The following is a 25,557-nucleotide window of genomic DNA, read 5'->3' as shown; positions in this document are numbered from 1 at the left end:
ATATTGCATTTCTTTTGGGTTTTTAATATCACACACTCCATCATTTAAGACAAAAACCATTTTTTAAACCCTGTATTCCCCTAGTAGTCTCACAATTAAAATAAATATTCAACATAAATATTTTCTACTACCACATATTTCTAATGTAGAGTAGAGGGAATTTATATTTCAGTAATCTTCTTTACCTCCTATTCTTCAATAATGTCTATAAAGGGAATGTATATCATCTGATAATCATGAATTTTCAGTTATGCATATTTATTTACTGGTAGTGATGTCATCTTTCAAGCTTTATTGTAATAAAGACAATACTACAATTTACACAGTTTATTCTGGTTATATAATTCACATTAAAACTATTGATCAGGTCTCCTCTTCTATCATTTATCAACTTCAAAATTTGTTGGTTTGGGATTGGAGAAGATATACATTACATATATATGTAATGTCAAATGGGATTCAGCCAGGATTAGTTACTTTACAAATAGAAGGTAATCTTTAATCTAAAAGGTTCAGAGTTGAAATTTCCATCATGCAGATATTTTTAAGATAATACATAATTAATTTGTCATTAAAAAAATTGGAACACAGCTGTAATTGGGCATTGGCCTATAGTTGCTGGATAAATAATAAACCAATGTAAAACAAAACTGATGGTCTAGGATGTAGAATATATAACTGGAGTAAAAAAACTATTACAGAACAGAAAGAAATGATTAGCATTAAACTATTCAAATGACTTGTGCCATATAACTGGTTTTACTACTATGGAGAATGTCGACAAAAAGGGTTTTATAGTAAATAATATAATTCAAACCTATAAGTAGATCAAAGTCGAATATTGAATTTCATAAAAGTCATTTTATTAAATAAAAAATTTATTTCAACAAATTAACATTATAATTTTAAAAAATCTGTTATTTAAACATATTCTTATAAAAAAGCTTAGTAAATATAAATTTATATTTTTCATAAATATATATTTTTTAATAAAGATTTATGGCACATGTACAAAATCTCAGTCTAAAATAGCAAAATTATCACTACAGTGTTTATAAGGCAGAGCAATATCAGTAATTTGTTCTTGAACAGAATGCACATTATACATTTGTCAATTTATTCCTAATCTCAAAAAAATTCTTACTTGTTCGTTTCTGTAAAACATGAGTGCCTTAGAATAATTTAGATAATAGTATTTGTTTTTTAACTGGTTGTTTTTAATAACAATCTAAAAACTGAAATTTTACATTCTGTAACTACAAAAAATAATTTTAATTTAAATGCAATAATACAACATAATGTAAAATTAAACTTAAATAGTTCTTATGAAGAGTACCGTGCTGTACAGGTTATGTGCAAAAGTAATTTTATGGGCAGTTTACATATCTACTTACCAACCTTAATTTCGATTAAGAATGTTTTAAAACTCCCTAACTAAGCGTTAATATTACAACTATTATTTTTAATCAAATAGGTACTTAAAATTAAATAAGGATCTTATAATATTCTTTTACAATTACATAATATTAAAAAAATAATGATTGATACATTACAAATTAAACTAACCGCTTATGAATAAAAAATAGATTTCTGACAAAAAAAATTATAAAATTGTCATATCTACCAGTGACAGGTTGTATAATTTAGTTTCTTAAGAATATAAATGCAATGGGTGTATTTTAATCAAACTACTATGATTAATACTTAAGGAATGTTATAAATGTATTTATAAAATATGATGTATATTCATTAAAACAAAATATAAATTCTTATATTTCATATGTTAATTTAAATATAAAAAAAAAAAAAAAACTATATAAAGAGTAATCTCAAGTCATTTCTTGCTTATGTTATGAAAGGACACTTTATTGTGTATGTGTGTGTGTGTTTTGAACTATCGATTAACAAGAGCATGACTTTCTATCTTCTGACCCTTTCGTTTTACCATGTAGAGGAAACTTTGAAGTATCTCTAGTCGAATCTTTACCATTCTGACTTAATTTGTCATTTAACAAAATCTGAAAAAAAAATTAGTATTACTACAGAATTGTAAATGAGTTAATTGAAATTAAGAAAGACAAAACAAGCAATTATGAATTAAAGAAAATCAAAAGACATTTCTGCAATTTAACAGTACAAAGTAGTTTTTAAGTGGCTTAATTTTTACTAATTTTGGTTTTGGTCTCATGAATATAAACTCAATTGTATTATTTCCATTTGCTTTACTATATTTACATACAAGATTTTTTTGTATGTATGCAGTCTACCTTCAAGTTTTCACTTTAGTATGTGTTTTACCAAAATTTGTGCTATTTTAGACTGCACGTATTATTAAATGTTAATTAGACTAGGAGGTTAGCTAGTGTTAGGTGAAGTTTGGTTAGGTGATATATCTGGAGATCCTGGGTTTAAATTGTTAAAAAAAGGTTGTATTGATTGATATACTACAAAGAGGTCAGTACATGGAAATGACATTACTTACCTAACCCAACTAAACCTCCAATTTGTAATTGTTGGTTAATTAAAAAAAAATATATAAATCCTACAACTTGATATTAAGTGAAAAAACCTATTTATTAGACTTTTTTAACTGAATATAATGGACAACATCATGAAAAAAATTTAGGAACAGACTGGAGTGGTAGACCTCATGATGATGGTTGCATACTAAAGTAGCACTGATTTTTGTAACTAACTTAAAACATCATTAAGTTACTCTTTCTGGCTTATGGTGCATACATAGTGTGTATTCACAAATTTAAAGTTACTGATTTTGAGCATTTGAAAATAGTGCTCTCTTCAGGAATGGATTGATATGTGACAAATATTACATCAAGTGTAGATGAAAAACATACCATTGGATTATAATATGATGGATCAACTTGTCATTTTTCATGTTTCAGATTTAAGAGAGGCTAATTTTCCGATTAATTAATAATTGTATCAAATCATCACGGATGAAATGAGTATTTTTTATTGTATATTAGTTAATTGATTGTTTTAGAAGCTATGTACCACAGTATGTCAATTCATGAAAATATTTCATCCTAAAAATAATTTATGAATCTTTCAGATGTTCCATATTTGGAACAACAAACATGACTTGCTTACATAACTTCAAAGTATAATAAATATTTTTAAATTAGTAATAATCTAGTAGAATTATTTAACTTTAACAATCAACTGTACTAATATTAAATAAATTAGAAGAAATAATATATTTGACTGCCCTCACTGATTACACTAAAACAATAAAGATGTTACAGCAACAGAAATTGCAGGCTCATTATTATTTTGTGTTTGTTGTTAAACAAGCCTCCCAGCATCAAATACATTTTTCAATTAAATCTAGATTTTCTAGACAATCATTTCATCTTTGCTGATGTTTTAGTTTTGTATAAATAGTCATATTTTTCTTATTTTCTTCATATTTTATAGAAGAGATTCTCTCTGAATGTAGTTTTACTGAGTTGATTGGTTGAATGCTCTATATCATGGTTAGTAATATTTTGTAATACCATAATTTACATTTTTCATAATCATTCAACAATTTAGCCTCATTCTTCATTAAATTATGAAATTTTTGTTAGCTGCATGAAATGCTATTCATCTACTATTGTGTTAACTGAGTTTTTATATACTGTTGAACTGATTTTTTTTAATTTGGCTAAAAACTTAGTAATTGCCATTGAATTACTCACTTCTGTTTCTGTAACAATCTTCTGTAACTTTCCAGAAACAAGTAAAACTCATACACCAGAGCTCTAAAAACTCTAATTTTCTAGTCATAATTTTATAATGATGATAAAATTCTGTTAAAAGTATACAAATAATATAATATTGTAATTGTAGACCTAACTAAATGATAAATGATGTTAAAAAAAATTCAAATTAGTAACTATAACTGATCTAAGAACCTCAAAATAAAAGTAGAATAGATGAAAACATTTGGAAATTTTTGTACCAGACCTCATAATATCAGTGAATACAAAAATGCATTTGGGATCCAGCTGACAAATATTTGAACTTAAATATATTGTTAAAAATTTCTTCAAATATATTTTTTGATGTTTATTGTGTTATTTTCATTCACTAATATTTTTCTTTACAACATGATATATTTTTAATGTATATAAGAGTAATTCCCAGACTGTGCACTGTGGTGCCCCAGGGAGTCATGGCCTCTTCAAAGGGGCGCCGTGAAATATTGTAAAAGCTTCATAATTAATTGAATCAAGACATTTATGATTATTAATTTAATGTTAATAAAGAAAAAAGTAATGAAGATATACTAGTTTTATTTATTTTTATTTCTTACTTACAAGTAGTCATACTTTTACTTAGGGTAGGGCACCATGAAAAAATTCCAATTGAAAAGGGGCATCGCACTTGGAAACGTTTGGGAACCACTGGCATATAACATATTAACAAACACAGATTCAGTCAAAACCATTTATTGTAATCTGATTTACTTACAGTTTTTCTCTACTGAATAAAAACATGATTGTCAAACAGTCTATCCAACTTTAAATGTATTTGACAAACAACATCGTTCAAATTAATTTGTCAAATATATTTGATAATGAGTGGCTTAATGATTTAAAACCATTGCATTTTAATGTAAGCTCTTTAATACTCAAGTATTATAAATAAAAAATGATTATTTGAAGGAATTTTAGTTGACAGTCTTTGCTTATTTTTTTTATATATATATATATATATATATAAAAGAATATATATATATATATATATTTTGAGCATACATATATACAATATATAATTTATATACATATATAAAATACAAATGAATTTATATTATATTGGAAGTGTGTTTCTGTGTTTCTAAAAATGTGTTATTATAAATGCAATATAAATAACTTCAAATATAATAATTACAAAAATATTAAGTACTAAGTCAGAAGTACTTTCTTCCGAGTTTGAAAGAGAAATTTCAACATGATACAATCTCTGGGAAGTCATATTTGTATTTTTTTTACATAGAACAAATCTGCATGTCTTTTTCTTTCAGGTGATAAAACTCGTGTAAGGAAATTTTACAATTATGATATGCAATAATTTTTTTTAAACCGACCAAAATTGTCCAGTGCCAAGAAGCCCAGGGTTCAAAGTTTTAACAACTATCATACACACATCTGGGATTTTGATGTCTATCTTATATAAGATATCCTAGCCGTTGAATCAAAGACAAAATAATGTTGCTTGCCCCGATTTCCTGTATATTCATGCATATTATTAAGAAGCATCATACTGATAAATACTCATATAATGTCTCAACAAACTCATAAATACCTAATTCAGTTTATAACTCAGCCTTCCACATATAATTTTTGTACATTGTAAATATTTCATTAAATCTAATTACCTTTGTAACTAAACTTTTTGTGGCTTGATCTATATTAATGTTTTCTTTTGCTGATGTTTCAAACCAATCTGAAAAGTTATTTTCTTTACAGAACTGGTCTATTCTCTCAGGATGGTTCACAAGCCCCTCCTTTTGCTGATCACACTGAAATTAATAGTAAGAGTATGTTAATTGACAGTGAAGTAAAGAAGAGAATATTATGTAATAGTTAGTGGTTTCAAAGTTAGTGGCAATCATTATATGTGTGTTAAGTGCTACAACCATAATTTCAGATTTCTTGACTAAGGCACCAGCTAAATTAACTACTAATAAAAAGCATATGCCAGGTTTACCATGAAAACTGAGTGAGGATTTCTATTGCTTTTATCATTAATTAATTAGATTGAACAGTAAAATGAGATTCCTGATAAATAAGAGGTAGCATCTTGGTGTCTTAACTGATTCAATGAAGCTGAAAGTTCATAAAATTATAAATATTATATGAAATTATTGTTAGGGTAGTATCTCAGATAAAAATGGCCAGAATTCTTTATTAAGAAGAGCTGAATAGTCATGGAATCCTAAACATTTAATTTTCAACTCTTCAACAATAAGAAAAACTCTGGAAGAATTATTCAAACTTCTGTGAGAAAAACTCTGGAAAACAAAAAGTTACTAATACGTAACATAATGCATTAACATAGGTTACTAAGTCATGGGATATCATCCAATCAGGTTAAAATGTTTCCATGAAAAATAGGCAAAAACCTACTTAAAAGCAGAATGTTATGATTGAAAATAAACTTTCTTTAATCTGCAACATATTTCAGAACAAATTTTTGAAAAACACTTTTCAATCATTTACTTTTATAAGTAACATTCCAAAAGCAGGTTATAAGATAATATGGAAAAGAAAATTACTGAAAACTATAATTTTCAATTGTTTATTTAAAAATCATTACCATGAAATTTAATCAACACTCATTATATAATAGGATATTTACATTAGAATTGTGGTGGAATATTATTTATTTGACTAATGAAATAAAAGGCTGCAGCAAATATTATTGAATTAAAAAATTCAATACAAAAAAATCTTGCTAACCATTTATATGAATTAGTGTCTCATGAATTCTGTAGGACAATATTCAGTGTAACAAATTGCTCTAAAAATAATTCTCTCTAACTTTATATAATTTTTTTTATTTTATTGAATACATAAATTTTCGCAGTTCTTTTTATTGTTTTATTTTTTTCAACCTATCAGTTACTATACTAACACAATGCTTTTTAAATTACAAAACAAAATTGGTTTATTCCCAATATTGTCTACAAGAAAATTAACTCTCCCTGATTACCATAACAATCTGTAAGAAATCCATATTAAAATGTAATAATTGTGTTTTTCCCTGTTATAAATTAATGGTCCTTCCTCTCTTCCCCTTTCAAATGTACTTCTGGACTGTCAAGCTTGAGACGTTATTGGTTGGTTAATTTTGTCTTGTGTCTAAGTCTCAATGTCAGGGCTACACAGTTAGTCCCATATTGACATTAATATTGACAGTGATTTGAAAACTAAAGTTTAAGGTTGCATTTCACAAAAATCGTTAAGTAGGTTTTGAAGAAAGCTGTGAACACTTTTGTTGCAAGTACTTAATTTTTTTTTTAATAGATTTAATTGATATCTGCTGGCCATATTGGTAATTAATTAACAGCTACCTAATAAAATAATAACAAAGCAGTGAAATTGAATTAAATTGTTTAACCATTTTTGCTTCAACGAATGAACATTTTTTATTCAGTTACTATGATACTACTTTCTGAGACATTCCAAGTGTTGCAGAATTATCAGTTGCAAAGAGAAAAATAATTTTCTCTTGCTAGAGCTACTCAATATTAATTTTATATTGTTGTAAGTTAATGAGTATTGTTTAAAACAATGTTATGGTAATAAAATTGTTGTTGATATTTTGTAAATACAAGTAGTGATTCTGATTAATGCTAAAATTTATAATAGCATAATATAATTAACCAAATTCTTCATTAACTGTAAATCAATTTTTGTTTATCTCATATTCTTATCCAGATTTGTTAAATCTTATATTTATTCTTGATTTTATATCCTTAACTTTGGATTAATCTAAATATATAATTAAGTTCTTGAATTATTACTAAATTATTATAATAATAAATGAGTTATTGTATTATTTATTTCTTTTATTATTTTTCAATATAAAACTAAAATCTATGATTACAGGGTACATAAATGAGACAAGCATGGCCTGGTCATCTGTACGAATCAAATCTGTATTAGTGTTTTATAAATTACAGCAGCATACAAATTAATCTGAACACATGGAATCTTTTTTTTATTTTTATTTGTGACTATACTAATTGACCACATCTGTTCTTTAAGTTGTCTTTCATGTTGTAGGTAGTGTTTTGTGAAAGATTATTTCATTGTTTAATACAAAATCATGTTTTTTTGTTCTGTGCGTCTTAAATATATAATAGTAGACCTAACTCCAAGAAAGTATTTGAAAATTGTTTCTCTTTCTGAGCATAGCGATATTACAACAATCAATAGGCTTCTGAGTGTGGTGTAGGACTAAGGGCAGTGAATGCTGTTTTACATCAATTTAAAGAAACTTGGTTCCTTTTCAACTCAAAGGAAAGGCAGATATAGCTGTAAAAGAAAAAAATATTCCAACTCAGGATTGGTTGGTTATTAGTAAGAAAAAGTAAATTTGATTTAAAATGCTGTGGACTTAAATCGAGAATTAGGAACCGGTAAAAGATTTATACATGTCAACTGTAAGACAGACTTCTTGTAGCTGGACGGAAAGCTTGTCAGCCAGCTAAAAGCACCTTTTAATACCAGCAATCTGCAAAAAAAGGCTCTTGTCGGTCAAAGCACACGCTATCTGAACCAAAGAAGAATGCTATGGAAACTATGTTTTCCAACAAGTCACATTTTTATGTCCAGGGATAAAGAGTTTCATATGTAGAAAAGCCTCAGATGAGTCATCACTGGTTCATATTCAATAATCAGTTAAAAATCCAGGAAAAAATGTTTGTGGTCGTTTCACATTTGAACGCCCTTGTTCATTACTTCCAGTGGATGGTATGTTGAAAAGTGATGGATATAGCAAGATTGTGAAGGAAAGGGATGTGATAATTTCAAAACAAATTCTCACAAGACAATGGAATGTTCCAACAAGACCAACAAGATTTTGCCACACTGCCAAAAATGTGGAAAAACATTTTGAAGAACGAAACATTTAAGTGCTTCTGTGGCCAGGCAACTTCCTGGTCTTAACCCAACTGAAAATCTTTTGGCAATAATCAAAAAACAACAAAAATGAATTGTACTACAAAAATTGGTTTCATTAAAGCAATAATATAGGTATGGTTTTATGATGAGAAAATAAAAAAAAAATCATCTATGTGAAGAGATCAATAATAAAGGACATTACTAGATATTCACAAATGTACAGGTAGGGTTTTTTCTAAATAAAGCTACTTTTAAGTAAATAATATCTGTGTTTGGATTAATTTGCATCCTACTATATAAATAATTCTTCTTGGTTATTATTAATTTTGATTTTATTAACAGATTTACTGTTCAATAACAATATCCACTTAAGAATTAACCATCCTTATAAATGATCATATTTAATTTCAGTATAACAGGGAAATCTTAAATAATGTATGTATTATTTTCTGGCCAGGCCAGATAATAACACAGGAACGAAAATAACTGTAAGAACAATATTTACTTTGGGTCATTAGTTTGGATCATTAATATTCAAATTTGTACAGAATTTAACTAAGGTGTTAAATATTGAACAATATTTATCTTGCTATAATTTCTAATTTAAATTAGTGATTAATTCTTTTACCTTGTTGGCTAATAAAACACATGGAATAGAACTACCATTAGAAAGTTGTACTTTAGAATCCAAATCTTGTTTCCATTTCAAAACAGCATCAAATGTTGCTGATCTTGTTACATCAAACACTATAAATGCACCAACTGCTTCCTTATAATAAACTCTTGTCATGTTTCCAAATCTTTCCTGACCTGAAAAATGTGTACAATACATTAGTTATGTTAAAAATAACACAAGCAGTTAATGCTTAACAATTTAAAGCAGTTTAATGCTGATTAATTTACCAATTAGACCAGTTAATAAGAGAAATATGTAAATAAATAATTTTTTTTAAATAAAAATTATTACTTTATTTTCATTACAACAATCTTTGATATAATGATATAATAGTATAATTACAATAATTACAATATTGCTTTGATATAATAGTTTAATTAGAAATATTAAGTAGATGAAATTATGGGTAAAAAGATGTAAACCACTGCTGGGAATGAAACCTGTAACCAACTGATCTAGAAACTAATTTGCTAACCACTACTATTTCAACTGAGTGACTTAATCTCACAATTCTAATAATTAATATGTAAGAGATGGAGTTTATCATTTGCAACGGAAAAATTAGAGAATTCATGAAAAAACAAAATAAAATATGAAAACAAAGTTTTAAGAAGGATTAATCTGATTCAAAGTTAAATAGTTAAACAAGATTTGTTCATTATATTGATAGTTCAATAAAATTTACTGAACTATCAATAAGCAGATAGCAGTAAAAAATATATTATCTTAAGAAGTCATGGCATTAAAGAAAGAATCATATTATATATACATATTATATATTGCATTACATATTATATATGTATACATATATTATATATTGCATACATATTATATATTGCATTACACCTGTCTTTGTTTTTATCTTTTTCTAATCAGATATTATAATTCCTAATACTTCCTATTCACATTTAGATCAATCATATTTTCTATTTTTAAAATCTCTCTTATTTACTAGATTTTAATTGACTTTTCCTCATCTATATCGTAAATAGTTGGTTTGCTCTTCTACATTGTTCTAATTAAGCTTCTACTCTCATTTACACTCCTCATTATTTATTTGTTTTTAACTTGTCGGTCAACTTAATTTTCTTTAAACTTTATTATATTTACATTTCAAATACCTCCACCCCTTCCATTTTACAATATGATTTCAGAGAGTTATAAAGAAAGACACTATGTTTTTGTTACATAACATATTATCTGTCTGTTAGGTGTCAATCTGTTTAGTTGTAAGTGCCATGTTATGAGAAATATTTTTACTAGAAATCAACCATCCTCATGAATAAAAAGCACCTATACCATATGTATCAGCAGAAAATTGTTTAATCAATATGACAAATTTTAGGTGTTTAATATCACTATAAAAATTAAAAATACAATTTTTTCCACAAAAAAAGAACAATGATAAGTGGATAAAGGAAATAAAAGAGAGTAACAATAGTCTTTTAAGGGTTAATATAACTTTCTATAGTAATTATTTAGTTGAGTAGTGCCTCACCTTGAAATCACAAAACATATCAAATTCATTCAAAATTAATATTTATTCATTTAATGATGTATTTTGGGTGTCAGAAAATAGAAAATTAGTAAAAATTTACATTGTGATACACATAAAAAAAAAAAAAATGAAAACTCAGAATAACACAATAGAACTACTAAAACCATCACTAAACAACTTAAAACGAACAAAAAAATGAAAAAGTAAGTTAATTATTAACGAAAACTGCAATAATAACCACTAGTACTTTAAGCAAGAAAAACGCAACTGCTATCTAGAGCTGAACCTAACCTAATTATTTATTACTTAAATAATCAAAACATTACTGTTGATTAGTTTGGTTATATTATATAACATATTATATATATTTTTTGATTATATTATTTATTTTCATGTTTATATCTTTAAATGTAATGTTTCACTATGATATAAGTATTTTTTTCGATTTTCATTAAGTTATATGTTATTTGTATCACTATGTAAATTTTTACTAATTTTCAATTTTCCGACACCCAAAATACATCATTAACTGAATAAATATTAATTTTGAATGAATTTGATATGTTTTTTGTGATTTCAGGGTGAAGCACCTCAACTAAATAATTACCTTTCTGGAAATGTGTATTAAAAGAATTAAAAAATTTACATACTGTAGAATTTCAGGTAACAATATATATTTTCATGTTTAAAATGAAATAGACAAATAAGATAAGATTATTATCATTAATCATTAATTAATTAATAATTATTATTAATATTAAATGACTATTATCATTTATAAAATGATAATGAAAATTATCATACTAATTAGTTAATAATTAATTAGTGTCTTACTAATTAGTTAATAATATTAATAATTAAGTAATTACTAATTACTTTGTATTATATGTGTGCATGTAGGAAAATTGCATGTATATTTGTATAACCGTACTTCTACGGCATAGACTTGCAAGAAAACTAAAAACCATAAAATTCTTTATTTAAATTTTTCAAGTTGCATTACTCTAAATGAGCTGAAGGTTTGCCCCTATCTTTATCAACTGAACTATTGCTAGCTAAGGTGAGACGAGCAAGCACAATTGTTGTACTATCTTACTAGATGACATCTTACTAATAATGTGACACATTTGTATATAAAATTAAAACTCAACAGATTAGTACAATACAATTACTAGTACACTAGACACAGCACCCATATTTCAGCTCACATGTTGTAGATTCATTTCAATTTGAAAAAACTCTTGCAAAGTTCTGCGCAAGAAATGACTTTTCATATTCAACTCCCTCACTATTTCGCAGTCAGAAATGCACTGATATTCAGAGTATAATGCACTAGACACATTTGATTAACCAGTAGACCCTATACACAAGCATCAAATTTCAACTCACTGACCACTGTGACTCACTGCATAAGCGCGTATGAAAAATACACCATTACACACTCAATGTTACCTCAAATTCTTTTAACCTTAAATTGAGTATAACTCACGAACAATTCAACAAATCTTCATTCACAACTTCAGATATACTATTATAGCACAGCTAAATTTCAATGAAATTGAGGTAGTACGTTTGGAGATTTTCACGCCAGAAAATTTTATACATAGGCTTATATATCTTATATATAAATGTAAAAGTTTATCTGTTTGTTTGAAACAGCATCATGCGAGAACAGACAGAGTGCTTTCAAATTTTCAGAATACATTTATGTTATCCCAGGGATGTGGTTTTAAGCTATAGATTGAGACCCTAGTCACCTTAGGGGTTAAAATATTAAAGGTATCAATCAAAAACAAAAATTAATACTTTTACTTCAATAATGAAGTAAAATGATTTTTTTTCTTTAATGAATATCTGTTCAAATTTAATATTCTCACATCTGTGAGAATAACAAATGCGTTAGGGCCCCATGACCATATATATATATATATGTATAAGGAAACGCCAATTTATGTGAATGGTATTTACATACTCCTCATTCCTAAAAATGTAAAGAAAATTCTTTCATTTTCATCCCCCCAAACCCACAATGTGACAAAAGTAATATCATACTTAAATTACAAAATTTTTTCAACTTTATTAATGGTAACCAGAGAACTACTCAACCAACCTTGATCAAGTTTTCGCATACACAACTTCATTTATACTACTACAGCATATCTAAATTTCAAGGAAATTGATCTAGTAGTAAATTTTATACATTATATATATGCATATAATATAATATATATCGAAACACCAATTTAAGCAAATAGTATTTTTATATGGCTCAAATCTCAAAATACCTTTCCAGTAAAGAAAATTCATTTCCACCCTTTCCAGCCTGCGACTATAAGTAATACTGTACCTTTCTTCTAAAATTTTCATAAATTCTGCCTTCTGAATGTGTTTTCCTTCTTTTTTTCAACCATAAAAAATATTTTATTTATCATAAAATAAGTGTTTTCACATAACTGATTAAAAAGTGCTTTTGTCATATTTTTCCAAGGGTTGAAAAGTTTGAATTAATAGTTTTTTTATTTGAAATTAAATTAATTTATTAATTATCGAATTGACACTATTAATTAAAGAATAATTATAACTAATACATATTTACCAGCAATATCCCATAGCTGAAGCCTAATGACTGTGTCTTGGTCCCAGTTGAGAACTTTAAGAGCAAAATCAACGCCAATTGTTGCTCTATAGTGTTGTGAAAAAAATTCGTGGACATAGCGCTTAATAATTGAAGTTTTTCCAGTACCTAATTCACCGATTACAAGTATTTTAAATAAACACTCTCTCTTATCTCCAGATGCTTGGGTCTGTAAAATAAAAAAAAAACAAAGCAATTTTAATTTTTTAAATATAAAAAAAAACTAAACTAGTACATATTTTGTGACAAATAATAATATCTTTTAAATTCAATTTGAATTCTGTATATGCAAAATCTTAATTTTTTTTTAAGGATTGTTTACGTACTAATTTAATTTTATGTATAGTCCAGAATTGTTTTTATTCTTATGAAATTATTTCCTGCTAAGCATTTATAACTTTCATTGAACAGCAACCAAGTTATTCTGATTTTAATGAAATATCAACTAAAAAGTTAAAAGCACATTTTTTTTTATTTTTCAGATTATCGTTTTTCATCATTTTTATTTTCTGTATAATATTTATTTTATTTTGCAGTTTTGATTTATTTATATTTAAACATTTGGAGAGACCTACTAAGATACTGTCGATATGAAAAAAAGTTGTTCGCAGAAAATGCAAAAGGAGAAAAACATTCTTAATGAAGACAAGAAAATGGTTGCCAAGAAATCAGATATGTGAATTAAATTTCTCTATAATGTAGTAATATAGATTGTCTTTTTATGATAAGCTGACAGTAAAGCTTCTTGAAATTCTGCTTGAAATAATTTGAATATGAGAATGGCTGTGTATTTTGTGCTTCTCTAACTTATAATAAGCAGTGATGATGACTAAAACAAAAATATCTTCAGTTACATTAGAATACATACTATACTGATATTCAATATATTTCCATTTGAAAATTCTAGAAAATTATTAGGAAAACTTGTAGTAAAAAATAATATCCCTACATCCAGAGAACCTTACTCATGCACAGTAATAAATGTTGACATTGATTCCCTATATTTCTTTCTTACTTTTATCAATACAAAGCTTTCTTGTCTTTGAGTTCTTGTAAAAAAAATATGAGATGCAGTTTTTGTGTGCCAATATTTTAAATTAAAATAAAACAAAATTATGCTGAATAAAAAAAAAAAATATATATATATATTTATGTTAAAAAAAGCGCAAAAACTCTGTTTTTTAAAAACTTCTCTAACTTTTTGAAAGGTGCACCAAATTAAGGGATAATAAGAGAGTGATTGTCATTTAGTGCCAATTTTTCAAAGTCAAAATTAAATTTTTGATAAAAATTTTTTAAGTTTTAATGTGGTTTACAAAGCAAGTTATATTAAAAGAAAAGAATAATTAAATAATTTTTAATTTTAAAGAATGATATAAAACACTTATTGTTTAATGTTAAAACAAATATATGAAAGTGAAATCATTCAAGACACCTAAAAAAGTCATTCAAAATTGATGGTGGAAGTGTAAAAGTATCGGAAAAGAAAGATAATGGAAAAATATAAATAATAAAAAAAATTTTTATCATAATTGTACTATTTCTATAATAATAATAATACTTATACTTATACTTATTTTCATAATAATTGTATTACTATTTTCAAGAAGAATTTTTTCATTTACATCCACTCTTAAAGAAAAATGTAAACAATTAAAAAACTTTAGAGCTTAGTTATCAAAACACCTCAATGTGAATGTAAAATGTTTTTTGTTCTCTTGTTATTAGTTCTGCTTTAGTTCTAGTATTGTCTGTTCATTCCTAGAATTGAGCCTGTTTCTAGAGCAAGAATTTCTACTAGATTCTTGTTTCAAGCATAATAATGGGATAACACAGTAAATCACTGAAATTTTGACAAAAAGTTCACTAAAACTTCTATTTCTTATTCATAGCTGAATATACTTTAAAAGCAATGATTTTAAATATACATAATCATTTAAAGTTTAGCAGTTTTAAAATTTTCATCAGTATATTTGTCCATGATTGTAACAATATTTGATACTTAAGAAGAATAATTCAATTTTAAAAGGAATGAATAATGTTTAATTAAACAAAAAATGTATATAATGATAAAGTAAAAAAAAAAAAAAAACATTTGATATCAGACTGTTCAGTCATCCCTATACATCAATTTTATTTTACAGATATTAGTAGCAAGAGATATCAGAAATTTCAGACACTTCTGAATTATAAATTACAAGTAATTAGAAACAGGACATTGGTACATACTGATAAGATTTTTTGTTCATAATTAAGGAAAAACTAATAAAATATTAGCCTAAATTTAAAATAATAAAATTATTATTAATTACACGATGAAAGTAAACATAAGTTAACCAAAATGGGACAATTCGTAGGACACAGATGCATGAAATTAATGTTACATAAGTTATAAATTCAGGTTAAGATTAAATTATTACTCATTGTATAGATAGAAAGAATTGGAGAAGAGCATCAAACTACAAATTTAAGATAATGTAGATGTGGTTTACGACAATTAATAATTAGTTTTTAATTTATAAGTCTGAATTTATTTTCATCAATCAAAATAAAAAAAAAAGTTAATTTAATATACAAAGTGAATCATAATGTTTAAATTACGCGTATTGAAGAATTTTCATCAGATTATGTTTATACAAAAAATTGTCAACTTTTAACACAATTATTCTTTCACTGATAAATAACTAATTTGTCAAATTTTAGGTACTCTGCATATTATAATGTAAAATTCTCACCTAGAATATAAACAGCATGTTCCAAATAAAAGTTGTTAATGTCTGTTCTAAGTTGGATGTTTTATGATTAGATATATTTAATAATATTCCATTATGATATTTATTATAATAAAGTAAATTAAAAAAATACAAAGCTACTTTCTAAAAAATATCTGCCTAAATTCACATTTGGAAAGTGAAAAAAAGGCTCTAGAAATCAATATTACTTTGTAAAAATGTAGTCAATGAAGCTGATCTTTTCTACAAGTGCAAATAAAAATTAAAGATGTTAAACTGAATGCAATTTAAATTGTATATTATATTTTGAGAAGGATTAGCTTAATAAATAGATATTTTATTCAGATCAATAAATGATTACATATTTAGATCATGTTAGGAATGAGTTGATGTGTTAATCTATAAATAAAAACAAGAATTGACTCAAACATTTCCTGGAAGAATCGAGGGAAACTAGGATTGCATATTCACAAATTTATAATAAATGAAAGAGCGCTTCCTAATGGCAGCGTTAATAACAATTATATGAATAATATATAAATAAAATACAAAATAAAATAATTTAAAAGGTATTGATTGAAATTATTTGAGTATATAATGTTTGTACACAATTATTATAATGCTTGTGTACATTAATTTTTTATTTAAAAACTCTGTATAGTATTTATTATATGAAAGAAAAGTATTTAATATAATTTTAAATATATTTGTTTGAAGATCTTTTAAATGGGTCATAATTTATTAAAAATAGTGACAGAAATTTAATAATACTTCAGTTATTAAGTGAAAATTTAAATTTCATTACAGTAAAGCATTTTGTTTAAACACTACATACACATTAGATGACTGATTTATATATTCAGTTTTAATATTACTTTTGCTCTAAAAATTATGGTTGTTTGTGTTATTACAAAGTTCTGTTTTGGCAGAAAAATTATGGTTACAGTCATAATGTCTTAATTTAAAACTGCTTGGCCAAAAATTATTAATTAACACCTGATTAATGTTATTTATTCTACAAAGTACTGTCATTTTATCATAAAAAAAATATAAACTATTTTGTTGAAATGCCTAACATATTATTTTAATATTATGTTATGCTTGCCTTAGAATTTTAAAATGTTTATATATATTTTTAAATTGAAACAACAATGTTTTTATTTACTTGTTTTAATATTGCTATTGTACTAACATAGAAATAAACAACTGACATCAGAAGTTACTGTCAAAATACTGGGTTAATGGAATAATAAATAGCATTTTACCAGAGAAAATTATTTCATTAACCAGATTATTATATGAAGTAGATTTGTAGCATATTGTAACATTTACATATTTAAAGTAACGAAACAACATAATTACATAATAATTCATATTTTGTTTTCTAATGAAGCTATATTATAGATTAAAGAATTTTAATAATTATCATACTAATACTACAACAATAAATGTTTTCTTAAAATTCATTCTAGCAGCTGATTAGTGTAATATACAGAATTCAGTTTTACTATTTTTTCTTTTTATTTGTAATATGAGTATTTTTGTAGCACATTATAACTTACAATAAATAAAAGTGAAAATGTTTAAAAGATAGAGAAAAATGAAATGAAATATTTACTTAATTTCTTATATGTTGAAATTTTTGATACTTTTGTAAAGCAAAATAATCTGCTTGTATCATAAAAAAAGGTAAAAAAAGGGGAATTAAATTTAATGTGTTAGGTATTATAATAATAACCCACCAGGTTGGTCTAGTGGTGAACGTGTCTTTGCAAATCAGCTGATTTGGAAGTCAAGAGTTCCAGCATTCAAGTCCTAGTAAAGTCAATTATTTTTACACATATTTGAATATTAGATTTTGGATACTACCAATGTTCTTTGGTGGTTGAATTTCAATTAACTATACATCTCAGGAATGGTCGAACTGAGATTGTACAAGACTACACTTCATTTACATTCATACATATCATCCTCATTCATCCTCTGAAGTATTATTTGAAAGGTAATTACCGGAGGCTAAACAGGAAAAGAAAATGGTATTATAATAATGTCTTTTATTAACAATATCTACGATGTTATTTATGTGTAGCTATGGCCCCATTATACAGTTTCAGGTTTGTGGTTGGAATCTGCTTCAAACATAAATTTCAAGATTTTTCTCTGTACTTTATCATATATATTTTAATATCCTTCCCATATTCATAATGCCATTCTTGTGACTGTCTCATTGTAAATATGTGACCTATCATTAATGATATTGGTCTGAAGTCATACTGATCCTGAGAATCCTCCACTGTTGTGTGAACCTTCATTTTTAGAATTTAAAAAAAATGTTTCCATAATAATATATTAAAATTAATGCCTTTTAGTTCTTAAAGTCCGTTCTGCTTTCTTCCATAAAGGCAGGAATTATAATTATTTTTTCCCCATTATTTTTAACTTTATCTCATGTTGTTTATTTAAAGATGTAGTTTAAAATACAACTTAATGATTAACCATTAAATCAAAGCAATAATTATTTTGTTTGTTTAATATTATCATTAATTATTAAATAATAATTAAATAAAAATAAAGGGATTAAATACAACTAATAGACTAGAAGAGCTGTCATGTAAGAAAATTGAGTTTTTTTGGTTAATGTGTAGTAAAAAAGGTTATCTAAACAAACTGCAGTTACCTGTACCTTTTATTACCTGTTATGCAATTACAGTTTGGTACCGCTTTCTAAACTGAACAAATTATGACTCTACTACTCATCCAGATCCAACCATAACCTAAGATTTAACAGCAGCTTATTAAATTTACTGACTAGTACTAGATTTTATAGAGTCAAATTTTTCAGATCTAAAGATAAACTAAGTTACTTTATTTCCAATATTTGATGAAAATATTTAAAAATTTAATGGACTGTTAATATTTGGTTTAACAGTGCAAAACTCTTATAGCGTATCTATCATACATTTTTATCTGAAGAAGTTAAAACTAGATTGCTTGGTAAACATTTTAGAGAAATAAATTAATAATTTTCATCTGTATTAGACTCTATTTTTTTAAGATAAAATTTTTATTACTGATCCATTAAACATTGGTTATGCAGAAAAAAAAAATTAAACCTGTTTAGCGAAATTTTGGTTAAACATTGTGTCAGAGTAACACCAGGATTTCTTGGATAACTGAAAACATAGTCATAAAATTGCTGGTTGTAGTCAAATTTTTGAATACTGAAAATGATGTTTTGTTTTGAATATGAAAATGATTTATACAAAAGTAAAATATGGCTGAATAAATGTTTATTTTAAATTTGAATTTCGGTAAAACATATGAAATTGACTTGTGAAGTTGTGTATTTAATTGTTAAAATTATATCAGACAGTTATGAATTAATTGTATTATTGTGAAGTAGTCCCTTTTTTTAATTATGGTGTTTTTATCATTCAGCATTCTATTCAGAGTAATTTAGTACAAAAAGAAAATAAGTTAAACATCGTAGCTTCAGTAGCACATGGCTAACACTAACCATGGTAATGTTGTGATAAATTGAACAAAATTTATCATGATAATAATAGAACTAAAACTTTCTTTACTTTTTTTTTAATGAGTTTTAGGAAGGAGAGTCACCAAACTTTAAGACTGATAAGGAAAGTGGTCTTCATAGCAAGACCAACAATGTTTGGTCTTTCTGTAAAAATCCTGATCCTTGATAGAAAATAAACCCAGAAAAAGTGTTTCTAAATCTTATTAAAAATGACATTATAAAAAAAAAATTAAAAGGTGGGGTTCGTTGCACCTTAAAAGAAACATTATGCACTACTACAAAAAAAGTAAGTCTCTTCAGACCTAACTGTCTCATAAAACCTTCATTTTTTGGAAAGTCAAAAGATGGCAATTGTGTGTGCATTTTAACTAGAATTTGTTTTCTTGACTGTTTTCATTTCTTTGAGACATTACTCTGAGAGTACTGAAATAGTGTAAAATATTTCTATAAACTTTTTATATTTGAAAATTTTAAATAAGGTAAGAAATTTATACGTTCGTGTTTAATCATTCCATACAAACATGAACCATCATTTCTATAAATTCTTTTTAAAATAATAAAATTCTACAACAAAAAACTGTAACATGTGCTATATAATCATTTTTTGGACATACTTTGGACTGGCTTGTCTGTGACACAAGAATCTTAAAATTCTTATACTGAAATTTATTTCCTGTTATTTTTTAGTAACTTTATTATTATAATAGGAAATTTTTTCTGGTCAGGCTTGGCAGCTTTCAATACTACAAAATTAAACTATCAAAAAACTGTAGTTGGGCAATAATCTGTTGTTTTTGAAATAAATAAATGACTTCTTTTATATTTTGTTTTACTTATGGATTAAGTATATAAATGAATATGACAAAATTAGAATCTGTATTTAGAAAATGTTGTATCACCCCATGTGATGTGAATCACATACATCTATCATGCTTTAGATAATACAAAAAAGTAAAAATGAAGCCAGTTTGTAAGTTTTTTTTCTTTTAATCAAAAGGAGTGGTATTGCTTTAAAAAAAGCAAAAATTGGTTAAAAGGAGAAGTAGCATGTAAGCAAGAAAAGGAAAAAATATTGTTCATAAAATTTTTCTATCAGATTGGGAAGAGTCCATCAATAATTAATGTCAAATCAATGAAAAAATAAAATAATGAAAAAAAAGATGTTTTCAGTAAATTAGAGGCAGAAAATAAAATTCATCAAATGAATTGGGAGATTTTAACAGATTATTTCTTGAAAGAGAAAAAAATAATATCTTGCAAATGAATAATACTGTTTCTAGTAAGAATAAGATTATGGATGTTTTAATTTTTAAAAAATATATTTTTTAAATTTATTTACTTTTGTAAAATTACTTTCATACATACAAATTTTTTTATGCATTTGTTTATTTATAAACAATTCTTAATTATTAATTCTTAATAATGATTATTTATCCTTATTTAAAGGAAAAAGAATTATAAATCTATAAAGGATTTTAATTATGAATTCTATAAGATATAAAGAATTATTAAAGAACTATTGTGTTTATTTCACACTGAACCCAATTGTTCATTAATTTATTTACTTATATTAAAATGATTGGCTGGTGAGTTTTTATATAATTATTTTTAAAAAATATTTTGATACACTCATAATGGTTCAAAGCACCTCCTTTTCCTATTAGGATAATTTGTGTCCTTTTTTATCTCTTAATAAAAAATTTATGTATGTATAAATAAGTGTCAAAATTAAAACATAATCTAAACACCTTTGGCACTATACAAAGTAATTACAGTATTTTTTAACTATCAGTTACAATATTGTTCTGATTTGAAGGAAAGAAGATAGTTTTTTTTTTCAAAGAAAATTCTATAATGATTCATTTTTTAGTTCTTAATTCATGTGATGTAACTGAAATTTGTTTTAATATCAATTAAACCTTTATATTTTCAAGAAGTCTAGTAGGTTTCAAGATAAATTTTTACATTAAAAATAAAATCTAAAAAAAGAAAGACACAAATAAGAAAGTAAATTATGCACTAAAATGGTTAATTTGAATTCATTAGACAAGTAAATGTGTTTATTTTTGTGACTCAGTTGATCCCTGATCCAGTGTCAAAAGATAATTAAATTTTAATTATAAGATGCTTTATATCAGTAGCTTTGTAAAAAGTATCATTTCCTTCATTATTTTCTAAAATATTTAATGTACATTATGGAAGGAACTGATATTATCAATACTCGCTCTTGTGTATTCGGTTGTTGAATATTGCGCCCCTGTGTGGGAAAACAGCACCCACATAACAAAGATTGATCTGCAGCTCAAAGAAGCCATGAGAATTATCACTGGTACTCCAAGATCTACTCGCATTCAGTGGTTGCTTGTCCTGGCTAATATTGGTCCACAAGATCTGAGGAGGAAAGCAGCTAAGGTAGACTTGACTCAAGAGGATCACTTCTCATAAGAACTCTCCCTTGTACGATGCCCTACAAGATCTACCAACAACTCGGCTGGGGTCACGCAAACCGCCCTGGTCTGATTTATTTAGAAAGTATCAATTCTGTTAATGTGGCCTCCAGGTGGCAACAATGCCGGAATGAACGTCCAGCCAACAATGCTCACCTGGTTCAAGAGACAACAAAGGATGAGTGATTCCAACTAGTGTGCCAAACCTGGTTCATGCTGAACTGCATTAAGATGGGTCAAGGGAGGTGTGCTGATGGCAATTGCGGAATGGAGGAGTAGACAATGAAAGATATTGTTATGCAGTGCCCACTTGGAGTGTTTGATAGTGATCTAGTAACTCTAATCAAGTGACTCTGAGTGCTCTGGACTGGTTGTCAAATTTGGACATTTCCATCTGATTGTGTATACTTTTGTCTACTTGTAAAACCATACGATATATATATTGATATTATGAGTATTGCTAATATGTTGTGTATGCATTATTGCTAACAATTTAAACAAACTCAAACACTTTTTATAGTTCCTTACATCACTTTTACATCAAGTAAGCAGTGATGTAATTTCTATCAGTCATTTTTAAATAATGATTGTTAAGTTAATAATTCCTTTTTTGACCATTTTACCGATTACAAAATATTTAAAGGCAGACTCAAAGAGAGAAGTTTGGGACAGATCTTGTAAAAATACTTAATTAGTGAGCTATATTTAAGAAAACTGGGATTAACCTGATACTTAAAGTAAATGTAAAAACAATCTGAGAAGGTTAAATTGAAATTCATTAGCAAAGATAATTGAGAATGTAGGAATAATAAATATTGGTAAAGATCATGAGAATAAATAACTAGTGACAAAAAATTTAATAAAATTTACTGTACCATTGATTATTTAAAGTAAGTTTTGACTGCACATACAGTTGCAGAAAGAGTAATATTTTTTCAAAAATGCATTAATTTTAAATATTTAACCTGTTAATGTGTTAGTGATAAAAGTTTGATAAATTAATTAATTTGTGATGACATTGCAACGTACTGGCTAAGTTAATAATACTCGTAATAAAATGGGTATTACTTAAGAAGCTCAGGTGTTTAAATTAATGTGGGTAAATATTTTAATAGGATTTTTGTGATTATATTGTACAATGATAAGATTAATACAATGATAGGATTGATTGAATTAAGAAAAATTCAATCAATTGTAATGAAAAAGTTAACTGTTTAAATTTGTTATATTTATTATGACAATAAATTGTCTAAAATGATCAAAACAAATGGAATCATAAGTTTATGATTTCACACATTTGTAAATTAATTTGCACATATTATTCATATGTAAATGTTAAGTTTGGCATATTTTACAAGTTTGTTCTCCTCAGGTACAACAATTTATTAGTTTTTCTACCAGTTAGTGACATATTTATAGAAATTTTACTTCTAAATAATTCTTTTTATCTTTTTGTGTTATTACAAAAAAGTCTAAAATATTAATAATAATTTAGCATATATTAGAACGTGTTTGTAAATAAAAATAAATAATTTTTATAAAATAAAAAACTTGTTTAGTTTTTGTAGCTTTCTAATAGAAATATTAAAATGTAGTCTAAAAAAAATGTATGTAGTCAAAAGTTCACAGTAACTTCACTTATTAAGGGTTTTGACAAATACTAATTTCTGATATCCTCAAAAGATATAAAGTTAATTTTGAAAATAAAAACTAATCAATTTACGCTTCATTTATTTTAACTACTTTTGTTTTGAGTTTGTAACTATGTATACAGTGAGAAATATTTTTGGAGTAAAGCAATTTTTAAGTTTTCATTGACTGAATTCCTAAATAGTTTATTTTTGTAGGTTTGTTAACCTATCTTTATCTTGAAAATCATTTAAGTAATCAAAGTATAATAGTGTGGTATATCAGTTCATTCACCTAAAAAGACTGCAACTGGATAGTACACTAAAAATATTTCTTTTTAAACTAACATTTTATTTATTTTTTTAACTTTCAGATTAATAAAAAGAAGTAGTTTATTTATATAATTTTTATGATAACATGTTAATACTAAGGTGTGGTGATAACTAGTATATGTCCTTTTTATATCAGTGCATAGACAAGCTATTATATTATACTGGAAATGACTTCTCATGAAATCTGAGTAAGGTGATTGTATCATAACATATTGTATCATAATACCAGTTATGATACAATCAGATATTCATTATATTATATAAATTATTTTCACTTACTCTAATATCCCCAGATGAATTGTTACATATATTAAAACTTTTTTTTTTCATATTTTTATATTTTTTTAATATTATTAAGTTGTTTCAGTTTTATACGATTCTACATAAATATTAGTGATTTTGTTGTTTTATAATTCAATGTAAAATTTTGGAAATTATGATCTGTTTTTATTTTTTAAACAGTGTAAACCTGCTGTTCCAGATTTTATTAGGATGTGATTCAGATGAATTAAAATCCGGATAATCCCTAAAGTCATATAAATTAAATATCACAGTAACTATGAAGTTATAATATAAAAACTTATTTGAAATAATCTTTAATCTACTTAATAATGTTAAATACAAATTTCATTAATAAGATCAATTTTGAAGTAAAAAATAAACTTATAAAATAAGAAATTGGTCTACAATAAACTTAATATGTCATTCACATTTCTTTAAATGAGGGATGGACAACTGCAATTTGTATTATGGGTGCAAAAACTTATGCTTGTGTGAAAAGTCATCTAATCTGTAGCTAAACTCTTAATTTACTGATGAATAAATATGAAAAATCTAAACCTTGTGTGCATTTCATAATATTATGCAAACTTTAAATAAAAGAAATTGGTTTAAAATTACAAAAGAAAATGGTCTTCTGAACTTTAAATAAAAAAATAAAAAATTATATAAGTATGTATTTAAAATAATTTGATACTGCATGCTGCATTAGTCTTGATAATACAGATGTCTACATTTGGACAGAATCTGGATAACTGGTATTATATTGCATAAATATTTTCTGTAGTCAATCAAATATTTTTTTTATTATTGAACAATTCAAATACTGTTAAAAATATATTCAGTTTTTGAAGTAATAATTTACCAATAAAGAGAGGATGAATTTCAATTAAATTATCCTTTCTTAATCTTTGAAGGATGAAAATGTTGTTTATGTGGAAAATTTTTGAAAACCAAGATTATTTCTACTGTTTAAATTCATATTTTCTCTCTGTTATTATGTGTTTTTAATTGTATACTGCAAATAAGGATATGCATTAGTCTAATGCATCAGCAAATAAGGATACAAGCAAATAAGGATACTGCAGATAAGGATAGTTTAATGCAAGTGTTGTTTATACATAAGCTATAACAATTTATTGTTAATAAACTAAAAAT

General features: G+C 25.6%; 1 protein-coding gene across 3 annotated transcripts in view; it reads right to left on the bottom strand.

The window, feature by feature from the left end:
• Window positions 1-841: 841 nt before the first annotated feature.
• The window catches only part of Rab32 (RAS oncogene family member Rab32), a 92,689-nt gene continuing 67,973 nt past the window's right edge, over window positions 842-25,557 (bottom strand). For all 3 annotated transcript variants that reach the window (XM_075381596.1, XM_075381601.1, XM_075381587.1), the window contains 4 exons: window positions 13,407-13,614; window positions 9,265-9,446; window positions 5,384-5,527; window positions 842-2,018 (listed from right to left, as the gene is read on the bottom strand). In XM_075381596.1, coding sequence (XP_075237711.1) covers window positions 1,902-2,018; window positions 5,384-5,527; window positions 9,265-9,446; window positions 13,407-13,614 — 651 coding nt within the window. In that variant the 3' untranslated portion in view covers window positions 842-1,901. The remainder of the gene's footprint in view (window positions 2,019-5,383; window positions 5,528-9,264; window positions 9,447-13,406; window positions 13,615-25,557) is intronic.

Source organism: Lycorma delicatula, chromosome 1 (genome assembly GCF_047948215.1).
Source record: "Lycorma delicatula isolate Av1 chromosome 1, ASM4794821v1, whole genome shotgun sequence".
NCBI lineage: Eukaryota > Metazoa > Arthropoda > Insecta > Hemiptera > Fulgoridae > Lycorma > Lycorma delicatula.
Note: the sequence above shows the minus strand (reverse complement) of the source record. Positions and strands in the feature narration are given on the sequence as shown.